The sequence below is a fragment of the Onychostruthus taczanowskii genome, unplaced genomic scaffold (genome assembly GCF_017590055.1).
Source record: "Onychostruthus taczanowskii isolate IOZ18803 unplaced genomic scaffold, ASM1759005v1 scaffold44, whole genome shotgun sequence".
Lineage (NCBI taxonomy): Eukaryota > Metazoa > Chordata > Aves > Passeriformes > Passeridae > Onychostruthus > Onychostruthus taczanowskii.
Window position 1 is genome coordinate 5,154,957 of NW_024501903.1, and position 20,074 is coordinate 5,175,030.

The window sequence follows — 20,074 nt, forward strand, 5'->3', positions numbered from 1 at the left end:
GCAGCACAAAGTGTTCCCAGGCTTTGCACTGAGAACTTCATTGCATTCCCCTCTACAAAGACACATTTGAAAAATGTTTTGGTTTTTCCTAGAATTCACTTCCTTGTTTCACTTAAATCTTTCTGGCCCTCTAGTTGCCAGTATACTTTTGGTAAAGGGCTGCCCTGAAATTGTTGGCTATTTTTACCTTTTGTTTTTAATCTATAGATATTTGCTTTTTTAATAAGTCTCTGATCATGTGATTGAATTTTTTTTCTTTTTTTTTAGTATATATAGAGAAGGAACTAATGGTTTGGTTTCATTTCAAGATAGTTGATGAATCAAATTAATAACAGCAGATCTTAGAAACACCTCTACTTTCTTTGAGATGGGGATTAGGGAGAGAAGATAACATTGGCATGAGGCTCTAGGGCAGAGTCTTGAAGAAAACTGTGTGCCTTTGCATCAGTATTCAAGGGTAACTGACCATTGTGGAGCTTTTAAAAGCCACAGGAGTAAAAGTGTGCTGAAATGGATGCAGGCATATGGGTAAGGAGACTGCAGTGTCCAAAATCTTGATGTGTGATGCTGCTTCCAGTGTATGGCATGGAAGGGTCACTGCACTCCTGTGGTCTCTGAGCCACCCTGGTGTGCCCTAAGCACTGCTGCCTGTGGTCCCTCACATAGTTTTAGGGATCCTGGGATCCCTCCACAGGCTGTGAAGGCCACTGAGGAGCTGCTGATTGCTGTTCACAGATCCTGTGAGGAAGTTAAGGTAGCTGCACTGAAGGTGTGCATGGTGAGTCTCTCTGGTAGTCACTCTCTCATTATTAATGTCTGCACAGCCTTTTCCTTCCCAGTAACCTGCTGGGAGCAAGCTTATTGTCAGAGTGATGCATATAACTGCACTTGTGTGTGGCTGCCTTCCAGGGAGGCTCTTGTCATCTTTATTGAAATTCACACTGTACAGGAGTACTCGTTGTCCCCTGTTCAATCCCATGTGTTTAATATGGGAATTATATCTCCCAAAACACATCTCGCCATATTTTGTGGCTTTGAAATGCCTGGCAACCTGAGAACGGAGCCTATCAAACAAGTAGTAAAATAGCAATGATATTATGAAATTGAGTCTTCAATTTGGCCGACATAAACACAACCACCTGTCTTGAATTTAAAAATACTTCTAACAAATAATTGCTACTGTTTAGTTCTCCTTTTTTGCCTGTTTTTTTGTTTATTTGTTTGGTGGGTATTTTTGGTAGAAATTTCAAAGACTAATTACAAAATGGGAAAATAGTCTGTTTAGGTCAAATATATGTAAATACTCAAATATTTAAAACAAGAATCAGAGCAGATTTGTGCTTCTTATTTTAACACCTTCAGCTCAGCCTCTGGACTGATCTGCATTTTACACAATCCAGCCACAGACAGCAAGCTTATATATAGTGAAGTACTGCTATTAAATAACATTGCTTAAAGGCAATGGAGGGGAATAAGTGCACAGTTATTTCTGTGGATTTTTGAACATAAAAATAGGCAATACCGAGGTTCAGCTTATTCAGTGTCAATGTAAACAAACTAACCTTATAGTCACAAAAAAAAACCCATCTTTTGAAAATATAGGATACCTGGTTAAAATAATTCTTAGTGAAGTAGCTCCCTAGAATCATAAGGTGGTATTTAAAGAAGTGAATACTGTGGGGTTTAGTTTTGAGAAGTGATTTTTAAGGCATACTTATACACAAATTTAGGCATTCAGAGGCACAGAGCACATAGCAACCCCTAAGCAATTTGAGATTAAACTGGTCATCACAAGGGTTGGCTTGGGTGCTGAGATGTTCATACTGATGGGAATGGAAGCATCTTGTTGATTTCAGTGAGAATCAGCTATGTAAGTACTATAGCCTTCACTCCCTGAACAACATCTTTAGCAACTCAAGCACTTCTTTAACTCCTAGACCTCTCTGAAAATAAGCCTGGAGACCTTTACTCACTGACGGAGCACACATCACAGTGGATGGCAGGATGCAGCCCAGATGAACACAACTGCAGGCACGTTATGCTTGACAGGGTTGTGCTGCTTCTAAAAACACCTTCAGATCTGCAATATTTTATAGTTCTAAGGGAAAACACAATCAGCATAAACTGTGTTGATTAACTGTCTGCAACTTAAATGCAGTGTTCAATGTAGATTGTCCCTGCTTGTGAATCAGCCTCCTGAGGCCTTTAAATTATTTAAGGATCTTTTGGAAATGATAGAAGTTAATTGTGGATTTTCTTTATCACTTATAATTAACAAATTAGAAAGTCTTAACGGGAATGGTTTCCTATAATTTCTGTTTAATCCTGACTGAAGTGTTCTCTTCAAGTAAATGATCCAGTCATATAACTGTTAGGGTTAATGAAAGAAAAATGATGCTGCCTTTCAATCTCAGCTCTCAAGCTATTTTGCATGAGTAAATCTCTGACCCTAATAAGCACAAACATTCCCATAAACTCACTTAAGTGCTTTCATTTTTTTCATGAGGAGTCTTCTATTTTGGATGCTATTAATTAAAATTGCTAGGAAGATGCAACTTTCAAAAACTCAGAGAGATGCTTGCAGGAGAATCTTAACCTGGGAAGGCATAAAACCTCTACAATTCAAGTGTTTAATTAGGTAAAGTTGCAGAAGCCTTTCAGGTTTAGATGCAGTGCTTCAGGTTAGAGCTGCTGGGCTTTATTTGCAGTTGTGCTGCTGACTAATTTTGTTCAGTTGAGCAAGTCACTTAATTCTGTTTGCTTTGCTTTGTCAGTAAAATAATCCTCTCATTTATATTAAGAATAATAACTATGATCGTTAAACAGACTGGAACAAAATTTTTAAAAGAGAAAAATTAAGGTATTTGTTCTGCTCTGTCATTTGGGAAATGCTTCGTATTTTTTTAATATGGTTTGATTTTCAGAGATAATGTGCTTTCTTGTGCTACACATCTCCTTTTGTTCACAGTCTGCACCCATGAAAATTAAACTGTATATTCTTAGCTTATAAAATGGACAGAAATATTAATTCAGCTCAGTTAAGTAGCAGTATTTTCTTTACTGTGTCTTTACAGAAGAAAAAAAGACTGTTCTCAGTAAGAAAGCATTTTTAAATCACTAGTATTAAAATTTTCCTGCGGTTTTGATTACAAGCAGAGCTACAAAGAGACATCTGTGAACAAAGGAAAGATGTCTCCTTTCTTTCCATGCCTGTCAGCAAGTCCTGAGTCTCAGTCTCTAAGTCACAGAAAATGCTCCCAAAGTATCAAAAGTCAGTCTCTGTGTGTTTTTTCTGGATTAATGGTGAAGACTGGAACCAGGAGAATAGACAAGTATCAGGCTATTTTTAATGGTTTTGTGCCTAAGGGTTTTGGCCAGGGCATTCAGTCACCAGGCATGGGGAGCTTGTGGTGGACCTTGACCCTCCAAACTGAAGTTGTGCCTGATGTCTGCCTCAGAGGCTGCTGTTCACCACTAATGCTGGCTACAGCACTTGCTGTCTAAACACAAGGCATGAAAATATCCCATGAAAGCCCAGCCAGTTCCTAACCCAGTTCACACAGCAACTATCTTGTTTGAAATGGTCATTTCTGTGAGGTATGTTATTGTTTTCCGTGTACGTAACCAGCCTCTCAAGCATCTCATTCTGCTCTCTGAAAGTCACCTTGGAACAGTCCTTCCAAAATGACAGAGTACTAAAACTCCAAATACAATATTCAAATTCTTCTGAGTGTTGGGAGAAATTTAAACCCATATATTGGTTCCCTTTCTGGTTCAAGAATATTCAGAATAAATGACAAAAATTTATCAGAAAGTGTCACTTTGCTAAGGAGTGTTGCAGTAACAAGCTACTGGAGCCATTCACTAATTCAAACTTTGTCCACAGTGACAATTATTACCTGACAACTGTCTAAAGGCCACTGTGAGAAATAGGTTTGGAGATTTCAGTTTCATTCCTGTGGACAAGTTTCCACATCATAAAAATCATCACTCTATCTGTCACAGTAATTGCTAGAGTCTTGGCTCATCAGAAAAACCAAGAATAAATTTAACCTGGAGAACAAATTACTTTTTTACCCCATGAGAGAGTTCTTTGAGCTTAGAAATTAAATATTACTGTGGAGGCAGGGTAGATAAAGCTTTCCTGTGGCGCCCTGTGCTGTGTCTGTTGGGACAAGAATAGTTTCCAGAGTTGTAACTGCACAGAAAAGAGCAGAAAAGCTTTCTGGTCAGAGCAAAGAGCTGGAAACCGAGAAATTTGCCTGTGCCACTGACTGGTTGTATGACCTTGGAAAATTAAAACTTTTTCAATTTTGTCCAATTGTGAAATGGGTGGCAAGTGTCTACAGACACCCTCAGCAGCCCTTGGAGTTAAAAGATATTACCAGCAGATGGAGATACACAAGAATTTCTGCACTGCATAGAAAAAGAGTGATCATTGCTATTAAATAGAGTGAAAGAAGGCATCATGGAAAGTGGGTGGGACCTCTTATTACAGCACTGTGGTTTGTCAGGGAAATGTGAGAGAATTATAATAGTAATACTGATCCTTCCCTCAGCCCCGCACTAGTCTTATTTTGCACTACAGTTATCCCGGTGGAATAATGTAGTGCTGGCTCAGGCACCCACATTGTTTTGGATTTACTTACCACCATTTCTTTTTGTTGAAGTAAGCTCTATATGTACATATTTTCAAATATGTCCAGTTCTGTTCATTTTGTCAAGTCAAATAAGGTCTGACTTGGCTGTACTTTTGTGATGCAGAAATCAGGAGCAAGCCGTCTCTGAGTCTGTGCTAGGCCCATGACACTGCAAGCCCATTAGAGGACAGTGTTGTGTGAGGCGTTGCAAAATTCAGTGAGTTGCTTAAATTGGATCCTCCTCTCTTGTAGTTGGTGATTTCACTTTATATCTTCAGCCCAAAAAGCATAAAATGCTAATTAATGGAATAGCCAGAAACAGAAATGTACTAACTTCAACAAAAACTCCAGATGTGAAGGGATCCACATCCTGAGTTTACGCTAGAATTTCTACATGATTTTGTTTTCCTTTTCTTTTTTTTCCCCACTGTCACAAAATACAAGTACCTTTATGTGTCTATAAGGACAATAATTATTTCCCATTATAAAGGAAAAATTGATTTTAGTAACCAAAGGTTGAAACACAGAGGTCACATTTTCTGCCATTTCTTTGTTTGTTAAAGGCCATGCAACCATCATTAAGAGAAACGTGATGAAATGTGTTGTTTATTTCTGATACTACTGCAGAAATAGTTATTGATCAGTACTCTTTACATTTCCTGTTTCAAAAAAGCGTTTGTTGCTCTTTGAAAATATTGATTGTATAACTGGAACCATCTACAGAGACTTCAGAGTGATACAAGTAATGAAAACATACCACTCAAAACTTTAAGGTGCTTGTGTAAATTTGAGCTGGACTGAAAATCTCAGCTTAACTTTGGGGAGTTGTTGTACGTTGTTCCCTGATTCACTCTGACAATACAAATACTAAAAAGGAGTTTATCAAAAATCGGGAAAACAGCAGAGAAGAAAACAAGAAATTGTGGAAATATAAACTCCGCTTTACCTATATAGTACATTTATGTATGTGTGCTACAGTTAGGAAGTTTTTAAGTGCCATCTGAATAAATATCATCCTTATTTTAGGTTAAACTTTCATTTTGGTTTGCAGAGGATTACTGAACTTCTTTTCTTATTGATTTAAATCCATTTTGATGGAAATAAATCTACATTTGTGAGAGAATTGACTGTCATAAAATAAAAGATGGGTTTTCAGATAATCTCATGAGTTAGTCCAACTGACTTCCAGTAAGACACAGATTTGGAAGTACCTAAATTACATTTTAAAAGTGAAATTTGAACCAGTGTAATACAGGCCAAGATCTATAGGCAAGAATCTCCATTTAAATTCCGTGGTTTGGCAAGCACTTGCTTTGCAAAAACCTGAGCAATTTCACTCCATATCTCAGTTTGGTTATTGAATTTTCCTTCTCTTCACCTTTCAAACAGAAAGGAGCCTAAGCATATACTTGCTAGAGCCCTTTACCACCCCCCTGTCACTTCCTAATTAAAGCTATTTCACTCCAGTTCATTCATCTCAATATTTTCTCACTTTCCTGTTTGGTGTGAGAAACAGTAACTCAGTCCTTCACAAAGAATATTTTAGAAGCTATCACTGTGGGGTTTGGGTGGTTAGAGGTGTGCTGTGTTTTTGACCACCAAAATTATCTTGTGATTACTGGAAAATTATTTGATTTTTTGCTTTTTTATTTTGTTGTCTGCTAATGATATAACCTAAAGTGAGATCTAAATATGACTTTAAATCTCAAAAATTGCTGTTGTAGATTCCATTTCAGTTCAGAATATGCATTCAGAGTTTGAAGGATAATTTATGTTATCCCAGCACACTAGGATTGTGCCTATTTCCAGTCGGTTTCTCTTCCATCTCCATGGCTTCTCTGACAAATTTGCACCATAATTTTTTCATGTTAGCTCAATATTCTGAAAGTGTGTGTCCGTAGGAAATGACAAAGTCATTTGTGTGACCAACACAACAAATGAAAGCTATTCTGAATTTACTGATTATCAATGTCTGCAAAAGAGAGGGTCCCTTTCTTACTACTACCTCCCTGTGGAGGACCTTGGGACCTGAATTAAAATTCCTGGGGATTTGACAGTACTGAAATCTCATTTTGAAACTGAAAAAGACAAGAGGGGAGATTCAGAGTTAAAATTTTTGACAGTGTGAGTTACACATTTACTGTACTTCAACATAATTTCTTAAGAGTGTTAATTTGAGAAATAGTAAGGCGTGGGCAGGGGGCAGGGAACAGAGAAAAGGGGGAGCAGAAAGATGGATGTGTATTTATTACACAGAAATACAGGAGAAATGCAAAATCCTGAGCTTGAGTTTTGGTAGGAAACATTGAAAAGTCCAGGAAAGAAACTGCCCTTGATAAACCATATGCACACATGCAGAGATATTCAATGCCAATTTGCAATAGTGGGACACATTGACATAGGAGTTCATCATAAACCATAGGGACTATAAGCTGCCATATCAATATGAAGTCATTGGGAGGAGGTTTTCTTTTTGTTCTGCCAAGAAAGAAAAGAAAAAAAATGTGCATTTAGTACACAGAAAGAGATACAAGCTCTAAACATCCCTGAATTTTCTAAAGGTCTAGTTATGCAACTGACCTTTCTGGGTTGAACCTAAACTTAGCCAAGTTGTCATTGTAAATTTGTATGTAGAATTTGTTAATGTTTTGGGATTTAAAAGAATTAATTCTTTAAAAGGTTTTTATTTCATTTTTAAAGAGCAGCACCAGAAGCAACTACTTTATCAGATTTTTTTTAATAATGCTTATAGTGCATAAAACTACTACTGTTACTGCAGAAAAAGCAAGGTCAGTGAAAGTGACAAAATATTAAAATACATTTTTTAGCTGACAAATGGAAGAGGAACTTTTAGTTTGACCTTAAAAATTTAAAATTTCAATATTGTTAAGGAAATACAGGAAGAGAAACTTCACAGTCCCCGGGGAGATGCATAGGCAGTGTTTTTTCTAGAATATTTCCATATTCCATGCAGATAATGCATCATTTCACAGATAATTGGAGTAGTTTGCTTTATCTTTTCAGGATCATTATAATTCTTGCTTTTATGATGTTGAAATCACTACACTTATGAAGTGGGAAGAAGGGAAAAGAATACAACTCTAGCAGCTGAGTTCTAAATAGCAATGACTGTATCTGCAATCAAGCTTTCCTGAATAGCAGAGTGAAGCCATCATACTGTAGGAAGAAGGCACGTTAGGATGTGCACTTGAGCTGCACTGAAGCCCACATGGGTGGAGTACTCAGCAGGGAAGCCAAATACCACTTGCTACTAATCACTGGTAGTACAGTGCCCCGTGCAGCCCAATGCAGCACCGAGGTCCTGAGCTGGTTCCAGCCCAGGTGGGTTAGCTGATGAAGCAGAATAACCTGCTGCCAGTACATGCCCACACTGATTAATAGCTGACTTGGACATAGTCAGCAACGTGTAGACAGTTCAGCTACTGATCTGATGAAGGCTGCGTAAACTATAATCAGCACTCTGAGCCTATTCAAGGTACAGTGACTAAGAGCTGCAGGTAGGAGGACTTGTGTAGTGTCTGCGGTAAGAGCGTGGCTGTGTTGGAAGCAGAAGTAATACAGGTTTGGTTAGGATACAAACTCACCTAATGCTGTCATTGCACCATACAGAAGAGAATTCAATTTTGACATTTCAGATTCAGCAGTATGAGTGAAGGTTGTTCATTTTTCCAATCAAACCTTTATAATCATTTGATTTATTATCCTTCAGTCAAAGTCTATAAGAATTAATGTCTTACAAAGACACCTGAAGTAGGGCATGAATTCATGAGTGTCTTTGAAATCATAGGTGCTGCCTAGAATACTGAGACTCAAATGAAACTTCTCCTGGTTGGTATGCCCACAGGATTTAGAAAGGGAAATGTGTAAAGAGGGGAACTTTACTCATAATGGAAATTTGAGTGCATTTTTCCTAATGGATTTTGCCTGGTTTCCAAGGTACTTCATGTAATAATCACTCAACAATTACCATTCACATTGGTATGCCATAGATTACAAGAATAGGTCTTTCAGCTACGGTACTCAGATTGTTCTTTGGAACAAAATATCAAAGATTCAAACCTTTCTGACAATGGTAACAATACAGGAATCATGTTCAACTGATTATTTTTCCTTACTTTTCTTTTTTTTTTTTCTTGTACAATACCATAGTGATTTGAATTAATTAGAAGACTAGAGTTTTATGTTTTGACAAAAGTGGGATTAGGCAGCAGGTGTCTGCAAAGGCAGATCATTACAATACTAAAACCAAATTATATCTCAGCAAACACAGGAGAATTACATGACTTTGTTAGAGTTAAACCAAGAATAACATGGCAACACAATTCTATAAGCAGTTTTCATGTTGAGGCTCGGTGCCACACCACATGACATCATTTTTCGTAGCATCACAACAACTATTTCTCAAAAGCCTTCATCTGTTTAAATGTACTGCTGTGTATCCTTCTTAAAAATAGCATCACATGGCAAATGATTGGAATGGTAAATCTATTTGATGTTGAGTTAAATCAAGCAGCATGGACTGTTGTTTATCAATAAACTTTAAAACACAATGCTGCAATGTAAAGTTGTGGTTCTAACTAACCACTAATATAATAAGAAGAGGGATTTTTATAAACCAAAGTAAATATGCTCTTCAGTAAAATAGAATATGGTGTGATATTTTCACACTGGGTTTCTTTAATTTCTTTCATGTTTAAATTTTCCAGTTCTACTATTCTTGCATTACCACTTTAAAATGAAGTAAATAATTTAATTTGTTTCAATTAACAGAAATGCAACATTGATGCAGCTTGGAAAATTATAAGATTTCTTCAGCTTGCACACAGCTTTAATCTTGTCTACCTTAATATTATTCCAGTCACTCTGAGAGTCTGGACATGTCACATATCTTTGTTTTCTTAGAGACAAGGAGATGGCAAATGGAGAAACTGAATAGCCTTACTAAGGTCCTAACAAAAAATCCCCTGTGAGGTTAGGAAATTTCAGACTCATTTGCCAAAAGGAACAACAAACAAAGAATACAAATCAGGAGTACCTTGTGCACCTTCAAATTTTAGTAGTGTACATATGAATGTAAATCAGTGTAATTCTCTTTTTGAAAAACTGACAGATCTTCATTTGAGTTATAAAATCAATCAGTGTAAAAAGGTGTTGGTTGATAGACTGATTAACCAATATCCAGGAATTTGGCAGTATTGTAAAAACCCTTTATATTTCTAACAAGAAAAGCAAAATGAATTAAAAGAGGTCCTTATACATCCTTTTAAAATATTAGCATTTCATCTCTTAAGGCTTAGACCAGACTCTGTGTAGAGAATAAGATGAAGTGTGATGTGAGAAAAAATACATTGCATTTTCTTTTTTGAAATGGTGACAGTTTTATCTCTATTCTCAATTGGAGATGTGCATATCGTAACATTTACTGTAAGAAACAGTTCTGGGTTGCCATCAGTGAAATACATAAATTGAAATAATTACTTTTTTCCAGAACTAATTGACACATCTGCTTCCACCTTTATAGTTGGGACTGATGGGAAGCAATCTCTGGTTTGTACATAAAAGGATTCTGCAGCTACATTGTTATGATAGTTTTAATAATAAGATACAAGTTTTGATGCTTCAAAGGTGTAGAATGTACCTAGGCCTGTCTTTGACCCAGAAGAATAAAACAGGAATGAAACCATTGCAATTAACTCAGGTGCAAAAGTTCTCATTTTTATATCCAGAGATCATAAGTAACAGAACCTTCACTGGGTTTCTTGGTGTGCATTTACCAAACTGTATTCATAGAATTCCACTGGTTAAAAAATATTATTATTTGAACAGGTATTTTCTGTAATAGTAGACTTCCCTGGTATGTTGGAAGAGAGGTGTAACTTGGAATAGTGTATAAAAAGAATTCTGAACACAAGAACCTATGGAATTTCCTGCCAATCTTGTGAATACAAGATTTCAAAATATGGATGACCATCCAATGCATGGGCTTATCCTCCATAATTTTTTTTCTATCATCTAATTAATCCATATTTCATATGTGAAGTGTTCATTAATTTCAGGTACTCATAGGTTTTCAGCAGAACTGCTTTCTCTTCAGAAATAACACATGGAGAGCTGAAGCAAAATGCTGCAATGATAGCTCAGTTCATGTGCACAGGATAAATATGGACATAAGATACTCATGTTCCAAAATAGCTTCCTTGTGGCTTTCTTTTTACAGTGCTAAAAAACAATAGAATTCTGATTTAGTGCTAGTTAAGTTTAGATGACTTGTTGGTACAAATCCAACTGTGACCATTTGTGTTGATTGATTCATGTTTCCTTGTGCATCCCTGCCTGTTATTCAGATGTTTTCTCTTAAACAGCAGTATCAGCAGTATTTTAAATTTCAGTGGATGCAGTGCAACTGGTTCTGGCCAAAACATGCAAACCAAAGCACAATAGTACGTGCAGAGGGAAATATTTAGTTGGTAGCAGAAAATAGACTTACTTCTAGATGAAACTCTTGGTTTAAGAAATGAAACATTACCATAGAAGGAACATGGCAGTGTCTTTATAGTAAAGTAACCTTGAAATAACCCAAGATACTTGGGTTTTCTGGCTCACTGATGAGGAGATTGTAATTATAAAGAATGATCCCTAACCTGTAAGAAATACTTTTAAAGTTTATCAGAGGAAGCTTAGGCTTTTGTTCAGGACTTACGCTATTTTATCTTAGTGATGTTAAATTAGTCACCAGAAGGATCAAAAATTGACTGTGTATCAGCTCAGTCATGTATACGTGCTTGCTAATTTTGGAAACCTTTTAAAACCACTTTCCAATGTTTTAATAAAATAGTTTATCTATCAAGTTTTTAACTAAACAATTCACCCTAATGACTACCACAGGCGTAGAGTCAAAGTCTTCATAAATTCCTTTCACAATTCTCTCCTAATTAGCTAAATCTCTCTTCAAAGATTGAATTTAATAACCATCTTTAAATAAATGGTGGTTTATATGTCAGTTTATGAATATAAGGATTGACATAATGGAACATATAAATAAATAGTATATCATCATTCATCTAATCCAGTCTAGGGCCTATAATCAAAGGCAAAATTAATTACTAATGTGGTTAGGTAACATTACAGTCATCTTCTCTGGGAGATGCTTATGCCTCATACTTCCACTGGGAGTAATCAGAATGAGAAAAATTAATACAGTTTTCATTTTTTTTCAGGTCTAGTTTTAGTGTATACTTCATCATTAGACCCCATGGTAGAAGACACTCAGTGTTTCCCATGAAATGCTAAGTCCAACTTCTGTTGATTAAAAAGATTCAAAAATCGTGCTTCATATAGCTCAGATGAGATTAGGAGCAGAAGAGCTTGAACTGTTGACTTGCTTTACTATTCACCTTTCATTTTGAAAATACAGTCTTTATACTTCTGCATTTTCAAATGGCCATTCCCTGCTGTTTGTCCTTATCCTGTTGGAATGTTGTTTATGTGCATTGTGTTATTTCTGCGTTTGCTTTTTTCTCTTTGTGTATTTTTTCTAGGATTGTTGGGTTTGTGCTTGGTATAGCTGCACATGCACACTTGCATGCTGGGATGCTTTGAATGACAGAGGAAGTGAGACTAAATAGCTGCTTATGTAGGATTGCATTCTCACCTCTGCTCTGTTAAAAAAAAAAAAAAAAAAAAAAAAAAAAAAAGAAAAAAAAGAAAAAAAGACATATTCAACCCATATTCCTAGCTTGAAGAGAGATAATGTATATCCAGATAGGAGGGATAACATTATCAGAAGGTATCACACAGGTGCAGTAAACACAGTATCAGGAGTAACTGCAATATGGACTGTGCTTTTCTGATAAATTTCACATTGTAACTTAATACTCATTCTGTTGTGATGTCCCGATTTGTTCTAATGAGCCACTTCTCTGAAAACTGAATGTACTCCTTCCCTGTAATTCAGTGCAATGCACACATGAAGGTTATTAAGTAAAGAGAAAATGAGCTTGGTCTTAGGCAATATTAAACTTAAATTTCTGTAGTTTTTTTTATTATTATTCAAATATAATGATACCAAATCTCATAACATATAGAAATGTTTAATAATGTCATGGTATGGTTTCCCATCAGACAGTATGTCATTGCTGTTTTAAATCACTTTTAATTTCCATATACTTTATCTTAAATGAGTAAAATTTAGTGCAATGACTCCAGCATAAGAAGAAGGTTGTGTACTTGTTTTTCTTTGGCGGGAGAAGGATAGAAACTTTGCAAATTAGTTTAATGGGTTGATGTTATTTTAAGTCTGTCATTAGGCTTATTTATCTGTGATTTCCCTACCCTTTAAAAATAAGCAGATGTAGTACAAAAGTGCTATGTTTTTCAAGTGTCATCTTAAGTGCAAAAAAGGTTCATTTTTGTTAATGACAAAATTGCTCTGACAGAGCATTATGCTCCCTTTTTTTGCATCCTGGATTGGAATTAGGTGTCTCTGATTCCTGAAAGGGAGCTCTCAATGGTCTTTTAAGTGGAATTCCTAACTTTAGATGAACTTCTGTGGACTGTGATGGAAAAGTACATGAAAATGTGAGGTTTTCCAGATCTTTCAAGTGTCTGCTTAAGCATTTGTTTTCTAACGCTCTTATTGAGTATATATCTCACACAAAATATTATTTTGACAAAAATGGATTTTCTTCAATTCTATTGACAGTAATAAAACAAGTAATCTAAAAATTCTGGTCTTAACACTTTTTGAGACTCAAGGCTAGCTGCCTAGTAGCATTGTTGGGAATAATTTACTAGTTTACAATATTTCAAAATTGATCATGTATTCACAGACTATTGAATAGAGGAGCTTTTCCTTTAGACAATAGAAGCAGTTTTCTTACTGGAAAACTTACCCAATAATTTCTTTTTTCCTCTTCTGCCTTCGCCCACAATGCAACTGTTTAATAGAATCTGATGTGCCATTTCGTATTTCTGGATTACAAATCTTACATGATCCTTCCTATTATGCCTATATGAATTTTCCTAAAACTACTGAGTTATCGCTTGATTTCCATCAAAGTTTTGCCAAAGTTCCTTAAATGTGGACCCATTTTTCAAGTCTTTCCTAATGCCTTTTGGCATTTGCTTAAACTGCAGAGGAAGTTTGGTGCACATACTTTAGTTGTTACTTGCCTGGATTCCATGCACAGCTCTAGAAATCCATCAGAAGTGGGGCTTATGGTGAGTGCTGGGTGTTGCAGCTGCCACAGAGCAGCTGCTGATGGAAACTGTGCTACACACTCCCTGTGAAAGAATATATGTATGTGTGTATTCTTGCTTTCTAGGGAGAGATCAGTCACCATCACAGGCAAAGCAGGCTCAACTCAGTGAAAGTAATTCAATTAAATCATAGTAGGGTAGTGAGAAATAAAACCAAACCTTAAAACACCTTCCCCCTACCTTTCTCTTCTTTCTGGACTCAGCTTCACTCCTAATTTCAGTACCTGCTTTCCCTGAGGAGTACAGGGTGACAGCCCTAGTGCTGGGGAGAATTAGAAGTGACAGTAACAGGAGATGAGGTACCACATTTGAGTGAATGGCAAAAATCATTAGTGATGTGGAAGTGCATAAGCATCATGCCAAAGAGTAGGAAGGAGGGTGACAGCTGCCCTCTCCATGGGGAGCCGCAAACCCAGCACTGTACTGGGCGTGGTACTGGGTACCTCGAGCTGCAGGTAATTGGGAGGCCATGGGAAGTTCCCTGCAGGTTCTGAACCAACGTTGCCTATTTAAATTCATGAAAATAGCACTATTTATGTCCTCTTCACAGCTGCAGTTAGAGACAAAATCAGGTGTTATGTTCATGGATCATTTCCATCCAATACTGTTTAAGTAACTGAGAGTGTTGGATTTTTCTTCTGCCATTATCCCTTTTTTCTCCTACACACCTCTATGTTTTTTCACTTCTAAGTATTTTGCCATGTAGACCTCAGTCCTCAGCTGGTATAATTTTCAAACTAACTTCATCAGGGAGTATTTCAGCTCCCAGAAGGAGCTTTATAATTCCTCATAATCATTACAGTATCATAAATAATAATGATAGCAATAATAACAGCAGTAGTATTATAACTAAGGCTGATAGAAGACTTCAGCTTACTTTTTCTTTTAACAGAAATACAATGTCTTGGAATGCTGTGGAGATTTAGGCACCCCATTTCTAAAGACCCAAAAGTTTGTCCAAAATATGAAGATATGAACAAGAAACACAATCACTTAGGATTGGATTAGGTTTTTTCTAACTGTTTTCACTCACTATCTCTAATTTACTCAATGCTGAATTCTTCACAATACTTTGTCTGTATTTACCCTACATGTAAACTTTACATGTGAAACTGCTTAAAAAATATATCCTCTCCACTCTGCTCCTTTAAACAGCATGCCTAATTACTTTCAGTTCCCCCCACATCATTCTAAACCCCTTCTGCTGTTTTAGATACTCTTGTATCTCAAACTGAAAGAACAAATCCTCTCAAAAAAGCAAGTTTTTTATATTTTAAAGGTAATCATTATCTCCTGCAATTACCTCAGCCATAAGGAAGTAGATTTGAAGTCAGTGGATGTTTCACTACTTTGAAGATCAGGTACCTGACTTGGGCACACCGCTAACAAAGGTGATAATTAGCTTTATTCCAGGAGCTGAAGCATTCCTCTGAGTCACAGCTCCACCTTGCATTCTTCCTTATTGCTAAATGATGCTAGTTTAGAGCTGCAGTAACTCAAATACTTCAGGTCACAGAATGTGGCTAACCACTTCTTTGTGAACACTGTTTCGGGAAGGGAGGCAGGCAGGGATGGAGGAATAAGTTAGCAACCTTTTTTACTTTAGTTGTGCAAGTGAAATTAACTCAGAGAACCTGAATAGAGATGTAGTGTGGGCTTATTCTACATATTTGTAGGCAGAGTGACAGCCTAATCCTTCATTTTGTTACTTTTCTGTTTTCCAATGAGTAGCTATTTAGCCTAGCAATGCTATTTTACAGATGCCATTTTAAAAATTGAGTTATGTTGCTAAAATCCTCACTGCATGTGCCTGTGCATGGAAACAACACTACATCTCATGTCTGGCTTTGTTACCTGAGGGTGATCTGACGTAGCAGGGTTGAATGTCCTATTCCCTGAAGTTTCCTATTTGCCTTTGATGGGAGACTGTCTGGTTAGTTTGACACTTCTAATGTGGGTCAGTAACTGTCAGTACTGGATATTATCAAACCGTTTGTAGCTGAGATTAAATTAATGCCCAAAAAAAGCAATCTCTGGTCTTCTAATTAATCCCACAGGAGTGCAAAAACTCATTTAAGTTAGGAGTTTAGCTGTTGGCAGCATCAGGAAAAGCTGGTTTCACTTCACTGAGCTGAATTAAAACTCCACATTAATGGAATTAAAGCATGTTGCCTTCCTAAACTCTTACATCCATCAAATCAAAGGCTTAAAAGCTTTATAAACAACTGCAGTGCTACCTTCAATCCTTGACATAAGAAACAACATGCTGAGAACACATCATAAAAACAAACAGTATTAGCATTCCCTTCCGTGGTCTCCAGTGGAATTTTTTAATATTACATTTATCACTCTTTTTTGTTTTAGTATTGTGAATGACAAATAACTTAGAGCTCTAGTATGGGTTTGGTTCTGTTGTTTGTTTTGGACTTTTTTTTTTTTTCCTGCAGAGAGCATATTGATAGACAAATGGAGTTTGCATATTTTTCTTCTGGGTGGCAGTTTCAGAATTGGGAGCTGAAGAATGGCTGCTCCAAAGCCAGTGTTCAGAGAGGTCTCTGCCCAGCCTGTGCCACGGATGCTTCGCTGCATCTTTATGAGAAGTTGCAGGTCAATGGACTTAAGAAGCAAATAACTTCAATGCTGTCAGTTTTGACTTCTCAGAATAAAGATACATGAAAACAAAAGAGTTCCTAAATCAGGGCTATAGCAAATAGAGGACAGCTGTTCTTTGTTGATAGAAGTTGAGGGTTGAGAGAGGAAAGCTAATGACTTTTCTAGTGCTCTCGTTGCAAAGACAATGTGTCTTGGTTTTATCTAAACGAAAGAGAAGAGGAAAAATTTAGGATTGCAACAATCTTCTTATTTCTTCTACTGGCAATAGGCAGGCTTTGGGATGAACTGATTTGAGCATCGTGCAGTCATCCCTGTCAGACCTTGTAGTTTTTCCATATTTTTGCATTATGGAAGTTTAAAACACAATAAATAGTTCCCTAACATGATTGTTTCATCCAGACAGGTGTTTCACTGGCGTATTGTGTATCAGTGGAGGTATCATTTGGGAAGGAAAACGTGGTGGTTCATCTGATCCCTGTGGGGAAAAAAGGGTTTATGATGCTGCCTCCAGATTCAGCATCACCCACACAGCAAAAGTGCCTTCAGAGCTTTCTTGACCTAGAAGAGAGTTAAAGCTAAGGAGACTGGCTACTCACTTTTTTGTTTCTGTAATACTTACTGATAAGATTATTTTCATTATAAACATTTAAAAAAATACGTGAACACCAAGCTGCTCTATTTTTATTACTTAATGAAGCCATGAAATGGTTCACCTTGCCTGAGAAATAAGTTTAAAACAGAAAGCAATTTAAACCCATTAAAAAGAGATGTTGGATTCTTTGCTCCCAGTTTTGCACCTTATTATTAATTTACAATCTCATTCGTTGTTCCTTCACTCTTATGAATTGTCTTACAAGAACAGTATATTCCCCTTGTCTCAGTGAACTAAAATAAAATGGATTTAAGTTAAAATTGGTCTTTTACAGGATGTAAAATTCTTTTCTTCAGGGAAAATCTGTCTTGTGCGGCTGTAGTACTGGGTAGTATATTGAAATATTGTTACTTTATATTATTAAAACTAGTAGGAGGTTCATTCTGTATAATTTCAGAGAAATGGTAGAATTTTTGTAAGCCTAAATGTCAAACTCCGAATACTTTGATCTGTCAGTTTAAAACCATGCTGCTTACATATCTCAGTAGGGATACGTTTAGGCATTCATCACAGAAAGTGTTGGAAGCGGAAAGCTTTATTTCTTCTGTGCTGCAAAAGACATGGCAACTGCACAAATGTATGTGATGAAATCAGCTTCTTTCTGCTGGTTCCATCAGTTTGATAGAATTCACCAGGAGATTATCTTTTCAATAAGTCAGTTAGGAATCATATCAGACTATTATTCTGTCTCCAATAGCAACTTGTGTCGAGCAATGACTAAATTGCATTTTAGACTTTAAGGTGTCATTATATTGACAATGATACCTTAGAAGGCACAAGCTTATATCAAGCATCAAACTTGATTTTTATAATTATGTAAAAGAAAATGAGTTTTCATATCACCAGTTCTGAAGTATTTTTATGAAAGAAGGTGAGGGCTCATTTGAATACTGTGTCATAAATCCCTAGGAATGGAAAAGGTTTCTAATAGATGGAATATTGCAGATAGATGAGCCCCTCACTTGGCAGCAGTGGGGTGTAAAGTTCCTTGTACATGCAAACTTAACGTGAAATTTTAACCAATATTCATATAATATTCTGCAGTGTTTGTCCCACTCAGATATTCTGTTCGTACTATGATCCCAGAAACTTATGATACTTCTAAGTTTGCTATAAAACTGATAAAAGGCTCTGCAACTCTTCTTAGAAGGGGAAATACTTTTCCACAAACCTTCTGAAGCCTTCTCAATAGGGATGAATACTTAACTAACATAAAACTAGCATAATTCATAATTGTCACAACAGAAGATACCAAGAAGCAGTAGGACTTTTGTCCAGTGATAGGCATCACAACTCCATGAGCTACACAAAAAAAAAAAAAAAAAAAAAAAAAAAAAAAAAAAAAAAAAAAAAAAAGGCAACTTTTGTGTCAGACAGTATTTACTATGCTCTATGCTGCAGGATGAAATTCATGTAAAATTGATGTGTTGCTCACTAATGTCAAATGAAGTGCTTTTATTGAAAATAAGATGTGTTGCTTCTGAAGAAGCAGCTTGAGATATTTGCAAAGCTTGAAAGCAAGACAAAGTCTTCAGTTATTAGAATCAATGATATAAAACTGACATAAAGATTTATTTTTATTGTGTACTTTGCATTATTAATACTGGGCCTCACTATGTACTGTAGTCATTTAAACTAATCAGAAAATACACCCAGATGCTTCTGCTTTTTAATATCTTATTTAAACAGGATGTCTTGGATAAGGAGTACAATTTATTATCAGAAAACTGCCTGTGACTGATGCTCTGTTTCATCCATTTGTATTTACAATACTCTTCTACCATACTATAATACTGAAATTAGCACATACTGTGTATTTTTAACATAATTATTGCAATTCAGGTTTCTTAGTCATATCAGTATAACATATGAAAGCTCACGTTTCTTAGTCATGTCAGTATAACACATTAGACCTCAAAATCAATAAAATTTTTTTTTTTTTTTCAGAGAGTCTGTGTTTTGCAAAAGAAAAAATACCATGTTTTTTCCCAAATGTTGTGTCCTAGATTAATAAAAATCCATGTGGAAAGACTCAAGCTGCTTAAAATCTGATAGAACTAGTGTTGAAGTTACGCCAAGGTGCAATTCTAAGGTTGCATGTCCTCCTTTACTGACAAGCACTGAGAATTAGATTGATTACATTATCATTTGGTGTTTTACCTTTTGCTCTGAAATTAAATTTGCATTGTATGTTTAGTATATTTAGTGAAATAGTTAGCATTTAAGTTATTTTAAAGTACTAAACTCTTTGTGTGAATCTATATGTATTTTAAAAATGAGTAGGAAAGATAAGGGGGAGTTATTATCTTCATTTTCTGCTCTTAATGAGAAATGAAAGCTGAATTTAAACAAGAGAGATCGTTCAATTAAGCCCTTTTTGAACAGATGAGCACCACTGAAGTCATAATGCTTTAGACACGTGTAAAACAATCTGGTGGTTGTATCTATTTTGCCATTAGCTAAGATGCTAGAGACAATATGAGCAAGAGAAACTTCTATTTCTTTAACAAATGCTTTTCTTTATTCTTCCTTGGCCGTACAGTCATTCCCAGCACAGCACTGCAACACGTCCACCCACAGTGAGCTTGCAGCGGACCATTTCTGTGGAAGGGTAAGATCATTCTCTGTTGAAGCTGCTGTAGAGGTGTCAGGTACCACTGAGCTACCCACACACACAGAGCTCTTCAGTAGGTGTGGGTTTGCACAGCACAGTGTTTCAGTCTGTGAGATGAAGCAATGAAGTTTCAAATTCGTGGTGATCCTTTCTTGGTACTTACACTGAGAGGTTTGGTTTTCATGGAGATAAGAATATCTGTCATGGAGATATATTGAATGCCATTTCTTCAATTCATCTCACTTGAGTAGTGTTAATATTTACTTGTGTTAGCTG

The 20,074-nt window shown here is 36.3% G+C and overlaps 1 protein-coding gene across 1 annotated transcript in view; it reads left to right on the forward strand.

The window, feature by feature from the left end:
* DLG2 (discs large MAGUK scaffold protein 2) overlaps positions 1-20,074 on the forward strand; it is a 718,789-nt gene that overhangs the window by 475,868 nt on the left and 222,847 nt on the right. Inside the window, exon 11 of the mRNA XM_041414252.1 lies at positions 19,727-19,795. Within this exon, the coding sequence (XP_041270186.1) occupies positions 19,727-19,795 (69 nt within the window). The remainder of the gene's footprint in view (positions 1-19,726; positions 19,796-20,074) is intronic.